Genomic DNA, 12,097 nt, shown 5'->3' with positions numbered 1-12,097 from the left:
ATCAAATAACAAATTTTTATAACCAGCTTAATATGCATTATGGAGGACTTGGGATATTTATAAAATATGATCTATGTGCTAAGGGAATAGCCATGGGATGACATGACCTTTTTCTACATTTTTCTATGGAATAAAAAATTGGGAATGTGTATATTAATCATTTTTAATATTATTAAATATATGTTTTAATTATGAAAAATACGTCTATTTACTCCATAGCAGGAAAAAATGATACTGAAAATTAAAAATTTTCAACATGGTAGAAATTAAAACAAAATCCATTTCATTCTTTAATTGTGCCATTTGAAATGTTTAAGACAGCTATTTTGTTTTGTTAATGTTTGTCTCCCTGAAGACATTTTGGTTCCTCTAGGCTTTATCCTTAAAAGGATTTTTAGTCTATTTTGCATGTAAAACTAATAATGACACCCGACACATGATATTTTGTGTATATATGTACCACATCTTCTTTATCTGTTCCTCTGTTGATGGACTTTTAGGTTGCTTCCATGTCCTGGCTATTGTAAATGGTGCTGCAATGAACATTGTGGTGCATGTGTCTTTTTGAATTATGGTTTTCTCTGGGTATATGCCCAGTAGTGGGATTGCTGGGTCATATGGTAATTCTATTTTTAGTTTTTTAAGGAACCTCCATACTGTTCTCCATAGAGGCTGTACCAATTTACATTCCCACCAACAGTGTAGGAGGGTTCCTTTTCTCCACACCCTCTCCAGCATTTATTGTTTGCAGATTTTTTGATGATGGACAATTCTGATGAGTGTGAGGGCGAATTTAAACTTTTAATAAGAGAATTTAAACCATTCACATTTGTGATTACTTACATATTTGGCCATACTTTTACAATCTTACTTTACATGTCTCATTTACTATGTTTCCTCCCCCAGCTCTGTTTTATTTTTTCTTTTACTCTGCTTTGCTGGATCAATTATTTACAATAGCCAAGACATGGAAACAATCTAAGTGTCCATTGGTGGATGCATGGATAAAGAAAATGTGGTAAATACCTACAATGTATTATAATTCAGCCATAAAAAAAGAATGATATCTTGCTATTTGTGACAACATGGGTGGACTTTGAGGGCATTATGCTGAGTGGAATAAGTCAGACAAAGAAAGATAAATACCATATGAACTCACTTATGTAGAATCTAAAACAAAACAAAACAAAAAAACCCCAAACCAAGTTCACAGATATAGAGGATAGATTGGTTGTTGCCAGAGGTGGGGGGTAGGAGGTGGGTGAAGGGAGTCAAAAGGTATAAACTTCCAGTTATAAAATAAAGAAGTCATGGGGATATAATGTACAGCATGGTGACTATAGTTAATGATACCCTGTGTTGCACATTTGAAAGATGCCAACAGAGTAAATCTTAAAAGTTCTCATCATAAGGAAAAAAATTGTAACTATGTGTGGTGACATGTGTTACCTGGACTTATTGTGATGATCGTTTTATAATATATTCAAGTAACAAATCATTATGTTGTACACCTGAAACTAATATAATGTTATATGAGTTAATTATGCCTCAATAAAAAATGGAAAGGCAACCTACGAAATGGAACAAAATATTTGCAAGCCATGTATCTATAGGAGGTCAATATCCAAAATATATAAGGAACTCATACAACCCAATAGCAAAAACAAAACAAAACAAAACCAAATACTCTAATTTAAAACTGGACAAAGGACATGAGTAGACATTTTTCCAAAGAAGACATATAAATGGCCAACAAGTACACAAAAAGGTGCTCAACATTAGTCATCAAGGAGATGCGAATCAAAGTCATGATGAGCTATCACCTTGTACCTTTTAGGATGGCTATCATCAACAAGAAAAGAGGTAACAAATGCTGGCAAGGATGTGAAGAAAAGGGAACCCTTGTGCACTGTTGATGGGAATGTAAACTGGTAAACCACTATGTAAAACAGTATGGAGATTCCTCAAGAAATTAAAACTAGAACTACCACATGATTCACTAATCCTACTTCTAAGTATATATCCAAAGGAAATGAAACTATCATCTTGAAGAGATATCTGTACTTTCATTTTCACTGAAGCATTATTCATAATAGCCAAGGTATGGAAATAACCTAAGAGTGTGTTGGCGGATGAATGGATCAAGAAAATGTGGTATATACATGTAATGGATTATTATTCAGCCTTTAAAAAGAAAGGAAATCCTATCATCTGTGACAATATGGATGAAGCTGGAAGGCATTATGCTAAGTGAAATAGGCCAGAGAGAGAAAGACGAATGTTGCATTGTATCACTTATATGTGGAATCTAAGGGAAAAAAAAGTCAAAATCATAGAAACAGAGTAGAATGGTGATTATCAGGGGTTGGGATGTTGGGGAAATGGGGAGATGTTGGTCAAAGGGTACATACCTTCAATTATAAGATGAATAAGTTCTGGGAATCTAATGTACAGCGTGGTGACTATAGTTAATGATACTGTATTGTATACTCGAAACTTGCTAATTTCAAGTATACAAAGAAAGGTACTATGTGAGGTGATGAGTTTGTTTTTAAAAAACTTCCTATGACTGATGTTAGAAATGACAACCACCAACTCCCAAATACTATATTAAATCTCTGTCAGAGATACTAAAGAACAATTTTGAAAGGGTGTGAATTCCCCTAAAACTTAGGTGTAGTGATGAACTACAGAATATCCTAATTAATTAGAGGTATCCCTTATGGATGGATCATGTATATAATAATACCTCAAATTATTTTATTCCATCCATGTGTTGCAGCTTCTGAAATTAGGCCAGTAAGTTCTATAAGTTTGCAACCAACTTCCTTTCTATTATCCTAAATTTACTAACATCAAGATTTGAGATATAGACCCCAGTTTCATTTTTTTTTCAGCGTACTTCCCACTTTTACTAGGCACACCAGATACACACCAGATACATATTTTTAAAATGGGCTTTACAATGTATAGTTTTATCACCTCATTTACAATTAAATATACTGTGAACATTTTATCTTTTACCACCATTAAAATAATTGCATAGTATGGAGAAAACATAATGTATTAAGCACTCTTAATACATTGGGGGACTTTACATAGAATTTTTTTTCAAGGAGACTTTATTCTCTTTTCAAATCCTTGAGAAAACTGGTGCCCTTGTCTTATACAGCTTCCTATAGATGATAGAAACTTGTCCTTCAACTTACCTTTTTAGCTTGCTTCTCTATACCCATCCGATCAACCAAGTAATCCATTTTATTTTCTCAACTTTTTCTCATTTGTTCCCACTTTAATATCTAGTCTCCTAGGGACACACACACACTTCCGTTTCTCCAGCATTCTGTCTCTCACCTCTGATATCTGCCCCTCTCTTCTTCTTTGCTCCCTTTACAGATACTTCCTTTCCTTTCCTTTTCAAGATATTATCTTAATTGATTTTGATCAACTCTATTCAGTGTTTTATACTCAGTTCCACACTGGGAGTAATCTTTAATAATCTGAAGATAGAATTCAATTGTTTAAAGGAAACTATTAATAAGCCCTTGCTAGAGTTACACGTATCAAGAAACATAGGACTTGGGCACAAGATATGGGTTACTTTTTTTTTTTAAGTAGTTTTTTGGAGAGGGCAGGGCAGAGGAAAGTAGTTGGTACTTTAAGGAAATGTTAGGGACCATCTATTCACTATTTCACTGAGTTAGGGAAATCTATTCACTATTTCAAGGCAACTAACAAATCATCATCTCTCAGGTGGGACATTGGAGGGACAGCCTTTACAGGTCATGAAATTTGTATGACAAACGTTGCATGCAAATATGGGTTAATTATAACTTTGTATAGCAAGGCAGATGCCAGGTAGCATAAGAGCACATGCAGACAGTGTTAATTCTGGAGTCCCAGAAGCTGTGAGGTGGTCATCCATCACAACCAGGTAGGAATGACTGAGGAAGGCAGCAAATCTGGCCATGCCAGCATTTACACATGGAACACTTCCTGGGCAACCAGGTGTGATGGGGCACAGGTCCACAGTTCTCTTTGTGCAAGTCATGCTCACAGTTCCGTCCATAGAAAGAGGGAGGGCAGGCAAAAAGGACCCCAGGATGCAGGTTTCCCCATACAGACAGCAGGTTCTGTTTAGCTCCTTACTGTCCTGGATTCCCATGGATGGTACAAACTGGGAAGGTTGATGAGGAATTGCAGGCTCCTCCCAGGACTGAAGGCCATCATCTCTGAAGGCCAGGTCTCCCTGTGATTGATGGGCAAGTTCATGGTGACCCAATCCAGCAACTAGTTCAAATGCTCTGGAAAAGGCCATGATCAAAATCACACTGGAAGAGAGGCTCTCCATCTTCCTTCAGTCCATGTCTCTCACAGGCCAGTCCTAATAAACGCTTTGACTATAACCTTCAGGGAGTTTCTCCTCCCTCAGCCACACCTGACTTTCAATTTTTTTAAATTGAAATAATTAAATAATTATAGATTCACATGTAAGTGTAAGAAATAACACAAGAGATCCCTGTGCACCATTCTCAGTTTACCCCCATGATAACATTCTGCTAAATTATACTATATTGACAGTAACCAAGATATTGACGGTAATAAAATTCACCAATTAAAAGAATCCCAACTTTCATCTTCAAATGTGTAGAGGAATTATCTATCTGGTGACAAGAAGCTGATCCTGATGTTTTTCACAAGAAGTTTTCATTAATCGTTCCTTTGGATAATCAAACTGAAACCTATGTTAACCATTTGTTAATAGAACAAACCCAAACGGAAGGATTATCATCTGTTCAAGAAGATGTAAGGAGAATTTATAAGCAGAAACTTCTGCCTACCAGTCCAGCCCCTCAGCCTTCACTGTCTCTTCCACATAGAAAACCCAGGTTAACATTGCATTGAATCTGTAGATTGATTCCCCTACCATGCCACCCTCTATTTTGTGGTAGAAGACAGCATATCCCGAAATGCCTTAGCCAGAAACAAACAGAATAAAGAAGAAAAAAGAAATAAAGTGGAAATTATGAAGTAGAAGAGGGTAACATCATCAGCAGGGTGTGAAAGTGTAAGGGTGAATGTTTAGGCAGGTCGGGTGGAGGCAAGGAGGACCTGGCCTCTCCCATGAAAGGTCTGAGCTTGTGCAGTGGGCAGTGGTGTCCTCTGGTAGTTTGTGGCAGGGATGACATTCCACTAGGGCCATGTTCAGAAACAGCAAGGGGGCAGTTGTGCTGGAGCCAGGTTGGAGGTGCCTCAGAAATGCCAGATGCAGCATTATCATGGTACCTGGTCCCCTCCTCACCTGCAGAAGACAGAAGCCCAGGGCTTGTGCATAGGATTTCTTGGATGGATCAAAGTAAAATTTCCTCAGCTGGGCTTTAATTCCTGAATGCAGATTGACCTCTAGCTCCAGTCCAAGCTTTCTACTTGGAAGGGGTCATATGAGTGGAGAACTATTTGTATTATGGTTTTTTGGAGTGTTTTACTTTTAAATACTCTCTGCCTCAGTGTTTTTTGTATTAAAGTGCATACCTCTAGAGGAAGAGATCATGTTTGTCGTCTCTCATAAACCACACAACAAATTACCAGATATACATAGACACACATAGACACATGCACACACTCACACACACACAATACAGTGCAAGGGAAGGAAAACTATCCATGAAAAGATCACGGTTTCTATCCTGGTTCTATAGCTCTGTCATTAATCAAGTTAGGATAAGTTACTTAACTTCTCTACTTCTTTATTTATAAAAATGAATATACTGATACATGCCTCATAAGAATCATTTTTTAAAATAAATTTATCTATTTTATTTTATTTATTTTATTTTTGGCTGTGTTGGGTCTTCGCGTTGCTGCACGTGGGCTTTTCTCTGGTTGCGGCTACTCTTTGTTGTGGTGTGCAGGCTTCTCATTGTGGTGGCTTCTCTTGTTGGGAGCACGGGCTCTAGGTACATGGGTTTCCGTAGTTGTGGCACATGGGCTCAGTAGTTGTGACTCACAGGCTCAGTAGTTGTGGTGCACAGGCTTAGTTGCTCGATGGCATGTGGGAACTTCCTTGTCCAGGGCTCGAACCCGTGTCTCCTGCATTGGCAGGTGGATTCTTAACCACTGTGACACCAGGGAAGCTCCAAGAATCATTTTAACATTATCTGGGATATAACTCAAGTGATTACCATTGGATCTGAATAGTGGGTCAAACATATATGCTTCGCTGGAGAGAAATAAATGTATAAAAGCACAAACCAGGAAGTTCAGTCATTATCACCTCAACTCTACAAACAGGAAATGCTTCTTCTTAAATTGCTCAATAGCCAGAAATACAGTGGAGTAAGACAGTAGGGGATTTCTCATCAGTGCTTATGAGAGAGATCAGGAGAAGAAAAAGACCACAGCTAGGTGTATGGTATGGTGGAAGGAAAACAGAGAGGTAGGGATAGGAAAAAAAAAAAAAAAAAGAAGGTGGGAACTCCCTTCAGAATATGTCTTCAGCTTTTGGGATACTTTTCACAATTTTTCTCCCTTTCACAGCTGGTAAGTTTGTTTGGAGTGGTGGTGGGAAGGGTGAAAGGTATTGGAGTGAAATAGAGGAAACCATGATGAGAAAGATATTTTAGATTGTTTTCCACCAGAATTTTTCTGTCTTTGAAAATGTTCAGTTTTATTCTTCTCTTTCTAGTTTCCTTGGCTAGCAATTTTACAACAGTCCTTGTCTGGGTGCCTAATGTTCTGCATTTCTAACAAGCTTCCAGGTGAGACTGCTGCTGTTGGTCTGTAGATCATACTCAGTAGCAAGGCTTTAAAGAAGTCTTGTTTTTTGAAAAAAGACACTTGTGATAATTCTTAGACTGCATCTTTGTGTCATTTGCAAAAACAAAGAAACAGACAGAAACACCAAAAAGGAGACTAAGAACAAACTCACACGTAAACGTAAATCTCCTTATAAGTGGGTATGTGTTATTTAAGCCATGTTAGGGGATTTTTTTTTTTTTTTTTTTTTTTTTTGCGATACGCGGGCCTCTCACTGTTGTGGCCTCTCCCGTTGCGGAGCACAGGCTCCGGACGCGCAGGCTCAGCGGCCATGGCTCACGGGCCCAGCCACTCCTCGGCATGTGGGATCTTCCCGGACCGGGGCACGAACCCATGTCCCCTGCATCAGCAGGCGGACTCTCAACCACTGCGCCACCAGGGAAGCCCGGGGATTTTATTTTTTAAAGCATTCCAGAGGCAGTGTGATATAGAAAAGTCATGGTTGTTCCCTGTGCTCCCCCGTGCTGTCTGTGGAAGCTTTGGGTTTGAGTCTCTGCTCTGCCCTTCAGAGGTAGATTCCTCATCTGTACAACCGGGGTAGCCGTTTCTCCCTGTTAGACAGTTTGTGAGTACTCAGTCTTGAAGTGCCTCTCACATAGTGGATGCTCAACGAAGATTAGTTTTCTAATCACTTTTCTATCTTTTGAAGAATCTATTTATTTATAAATAACTACCATTTTTACATTCAAGATAATTTTAATTTCTTATCTTTTTATCAATTCTTAGTGCATTCTGACAATGCATTTTAATTATTACATTGTGTTACTGTACATAATTAAAACTAATAACACCACTTATTCTAAAAAGTGTTTTAAAAGTGCTTTTGCACTAAGGTAGAGTGATCTTCTTTCCAGTTATTTTGGATTATCAAGGAAGTTTTGATAGAAGAATACTGGGCTTTAGGTCAAAATAACTGATTTTAAGCTGTCACTTACTAAGATGACCAGGATGCTTTGTACTTTACCCATCTTTGTATAATTCATGGCACCTATCACAATGTTTTAAATATACTAATGATGATATTTATTGAGAACTTATTACATACTACATGCTCTTCTAAGTACTCTACATGCATTAGTGCATTTAGTCATACTAATTCTAAGAGGAATATTATTTCTATTTAAGAGAAATGAAACTGAGGCACAGAGAAGCTAAGTGATATATTTCACTATATCTTAGCTGCAATATTTTTTTCACATTTTAACATCTCCAAAGTGGGATGTGCATCAGTCAGAGCAGCAGCAATAAACAAACAGCACACTTTGAGTAACTTGAGGAGAGTTTTATAAGAGTATGCATGCTTTAAAAAGATGTGGTTTCCCTAACCAATAAGAGATAATGAAGGACCTAGTGGCTTGCACCCTCTGGAAGGCATTCCACTCCTTGGCTTGAAGTTACACGATGAAGGAAGCTGAAGAAAGCAGTGGCTTTGAGAGGGCTGCCTAGAGGACTATGGCTATTGTAGTGGTATATAGGCAAACCCTGACACCACCACAGGAAAGATATAATACCCTGACCTCACTCTCCTCCCACCTTTGACCTACATTTACTGCCAATTCCTCCAATAAGTCAGCCTCTTAGGACCCAGAGAATGGCAGAAGAGATTGAAGAATTGATCTGGAGGAGAAAACGGAGGATATTCTAGCACAAGATGCATCTTACAGTAGAGAACATGTCATGAGTAATTGGCAGAATTTTTGTTTCCTACTGTTACATAATTAATACATTACAAATTAGTATCAATCTTTTATTTGATAAGCACAGAAACTTGTTCAAGATTACACAGTTAGGAAACAGTTGTGGCAGAATTTGGACCCAGATAATCTAACTCCAGAGCCCATGCCCTTAACCAACATGTACTATAAGTAGATCCTTAATAAATATTCATGGATAAAACTTTGTTGCTTTTTTAATATTAAACTTGAACAATTTTTTTTTTTTTTTTGCGGTATGCGGGCCTCTCACTGTTGTGGCCTCCCCCGTTGCGGAGCACAGGCTCCGGACGCGCAGGCTCCGGACGCGCAGGCTCAGCGGCCATGGCTCACGGGCCCAGCCGCTCCGCGGCATATGGGATCCTCCCAGACCGGGGCACGAACCCGTATCCCCTGCATCGGCAGGCGGACTCTCAACCACTTGCGCCACCAGGGAGGCCCTTAAACTTGAACAATTTTTTTCTGTCCTCATCTACAGCATCTCCAGAGGTGACCCTTCTTCTGGGGAAGAATAAAACTTCAGTGTGCAAAGCACTTGCAGGGAAGCCAGCAGCACAGATTTTCTGAGCCCCATAAGGAGATTGCATCACTGAGTATGAATCTCCGATTAACAGGAAAGTGACTGTCCAGAGCACATGCCACTGGGTAGGCAACAATGTATCTTATGTGACCTGCTTTGTTTTACAGTTGTATGGGAATAAGAGTCTAACCATAGGTGAGTAGGCTTGCAGCAACTGATCTGATTATCAAAACTTCTTACCAAACAAGTCATCACCTATTTATGTACTCGGTTATCTCCTCAGGAAATTCTAATTGACTTACATTGAATTTTTCCATTCTGTCTTCCATTTGTTTTATTCCCTCTTTCATGTTTTACTTTGCTTTATGTCTTATTATTGAACTGAGGTTGATTTTCTCAGAACAATTTTCCACTTTAATTTTTTATCTGTTTATCAATTTTTAGTGCATTCTGACAATGCATTTTAATTATCAGGTTATGTTACCACTTTACAATTTTTATTTTCAATTGTGTCTAATCTGCTTTTTAATCCACCCACTGAGATTTAATTCCAATGATTGAATTTTTCATTTTAAAAGTTCAGTTCTTTCATTTTATTTTCTGTTTCTTCTTTTCCCTTTTTAACCTTGTTAACCTTATGTTACTTTATGGTGGTTTTGGTACTATCCTATTATTTCTAGTTATTGTGTTGCCAATTCTCCTGTTGGTTGCTGTAACAGAATTACAGAATTATAGAAGAAACAGTGACCCTTAAATGGTAAATGGGAGTGGGGAGAATTTAGAGAGTACTTTATACAAGGGATAAAATTTGAATGAGGCCTGGAGGATAGATAAGAGTTTAAAAAGTTAATTAGACTGACAAAGTAAAAATAGGGCATTTTATTTTACTTTCAGTTTTTATTGGAGTATAGTTGATTTACAATGTTGTATTAGTTTCAGGTGTACAGAAAAGTGAATCAGTTATACATATACATGTATCCATTCTTTTTTAGATTTTCTTCCCATGTAGGTCATTACAGAGTACTGAGTAGAGTTCCCTGGGGTATATAGGTTATTATTAGTTATGTGTTTTATATATAGTAGTGTGTATATGCCAATCCCAATCTCCCAATTTATTTCTTCCCTTACCCCTTTTTCCCTTGGTAACCATAAGTTTGTTTTCTACATCTGTGACTCTATTTCTGTTTTGTAAGTAAGTTCATTTGTACCATTTTTTTAGATTCCACATATAAGTGATATCATATGATATTTGTCTTTGTCTGACTTACTTCACTCAGTATGAAAATCTCTAGGTCCAACCATGTCACTGAAAATGGCATTATTTTGTTCTTTTTTATGGCTGAGTAATATTCCATTCTATATATATACCACATCTTGTTTATCCATTCCTCTGTCGATGGACACATAGGTTGCTTCCATGACCTGGTTATTGTAAATAGTGCTGCAATGAACATTGGGGTACATATATCTTTTCGAATTATGGTTTTCTTCATATATACCCAGGAATGGGATTGCTGGATCATATGGTAGCTCTATTTTTAGTTTTTAAAGGAAACTCCATACTGTTCTCCACAGTGGTTCTACCAATTTATGTTCCTACCAACAGTGTAGGAGAGTTCACTTTTCTCCACACCCTCTCCAGCATTTATTGTTTGTAGATTTTTTGATGATGGACATTCTGTCCAGTGTGAGGTGATACCTCATTGTAGGTTTGATTTTCATTTATCTGATAATTAGTGATGTTGAGCATCTTTTCATGTGCCACTTGGCCATCTGTATGTCTTCTTTGGAGAAATGTCTATTTAGGTCTTCCACCCATTTTTCTGATTGGGTTGTTTGGTTTTTTGAGCTGCATGAGCTGTTTGTATATTTTGGAGATTAATCTCTCTTTTTTTTTTTTTTTTTGCGGTACGCGGGCCTCTCACTGCCGTGGCCTCTCCCGCCGCGGAGCACAGGCTCCGGATGCACAGGCTCAGCGGCCACGGCTCACGGGCCCAGCCGCTCCGCGGCATGTGGGATCCTCCCAGACTGGGGCACGAACCCACGTCCCCTGCATTGGCAGGCGGACTCCCAACCACTGCGCCACCAGGGAAGCCCCTGGAGGTTAATCTCTTGTCGGTCATTTTGTTTGCAAATATTTTCTCCCATTCTGAGGGTTGTCTTTTCATTTTGTTTATGGTTTCCTTTGCTGTGCAAAAGTTTTTAAGTTTAATTAGGTCCCATTTGTTTATTTTTGCTTTTATTTTTATTACTCTAGGAGATGTATCAAAAAAGATCCTGCTTGCAATTTATGTCAGAGAATGTTCTGCCTATGTTTCCTCTAAGAGTTTTATACTATCCCATCTTACATTTAGGTCTTAAATCCATTCTGAATTTATTTTTGTGTTTGGTGTTAGAGAATGTTTTAATTTCATTCTTTTACATGTAGCTGTCTAGTTTTCCCAGCACCACTTATCAAAGAGGGTGTCTTTTCTCCATTATATATTCTTCCCTCCTTTGTTATAGATTAGTTGACCATAGGTGTGTGGGTTTATCTCTGGACTTTCTATACTGCTGCATTGATCTGTTATTGTGCCAGTACCATACTGTTTTGATTACTGTAGCTTTGTAGTATAGTCTGAAGTCACAGAGCCTGATTCTTTCAGCTCATTTTTTCTTTCTCAAGTTGCTTTGGCTATTTGGGGTCTTCTGTGTTTCCATACAAATTATAAAATTTTTTGTGAAAAATGCTATTGGTAATTTGATAGAGATTGAATTGAATCTGTAGATTGCATTTTGACAATATTGATTCTTCCAATCCAAGAACATGGTGTATCTCTCCATCTGTTTGAGGGCATTTTAAATAAAGATGACTGAATATACAAAGACTTAGAATCATCAAATTACTTGAAATCACTTGAAAGAAATGCAGTGTGGGGAGAGTGGATGGTGACTAGGTCAGTGGTGTTAAGGAGTTTTAGGAGACAGACAGCTAACATAGAGGAGTCTAAGTGAGCTAGATGGTAAACTGTGGCAAAATGGAGAGCAATATTCCATGTAAAGCGTGTGA

The 12,097-nt window shown here is 38.0% G+C and overlaps 1 protein-coding gene and 1 pseudogene across 1 annotated transcript in view; one reads left to right on the top strand and one right to left on the bottom strand.

Annotated features, from left to right (window-relative positions):
* Window positions 1-3,823: 3,823 nt before the first annotated feature.
* On the bottom strand, window positions 3,824-4,366 carry LOC132490460 (teratocarcinoma-derived growth factor 1-like; annotated as a pseudogene).
* Window positions 4,367-5,201: 835 nt separating this feature from the next.
* The window catches only part of CD200R1L (CD200 receptor 1 like), a 41,057-nt gene continuing 34,161 nt past the window's right edge, over window positions 5,202-12,097 (top strand). Inside the window, exon 1 of the mRNA XM_060098813.1 lies at window positions 5,202-5,241. Coding sequence (XP_059954796.1) covers window positions 5,202-5,241 — 40 coding nt within the window. The remainder of the gene's footprint in view (window positions 5,242-12,097) is intronic.

Source organism: Mesoplodon densirostris, chromosome 5 (genome assembly GCF_025265405.1).
Source record: "Mesoplodon densirostris isolate mMesDen1 chromosome 5, mMesDen1 primary haplotype, whole genome shotgun sequence".
Lineage (NCBI taxonomy): Eukaryota > Metazoa > Chordata > Mammalia > Artiodactyla > Ziphiidae > Mesoplodon > Mesoplodon densirostris.
This window is presented reverse-complemented; position numbering and strand designations above follow the sequence as displayed.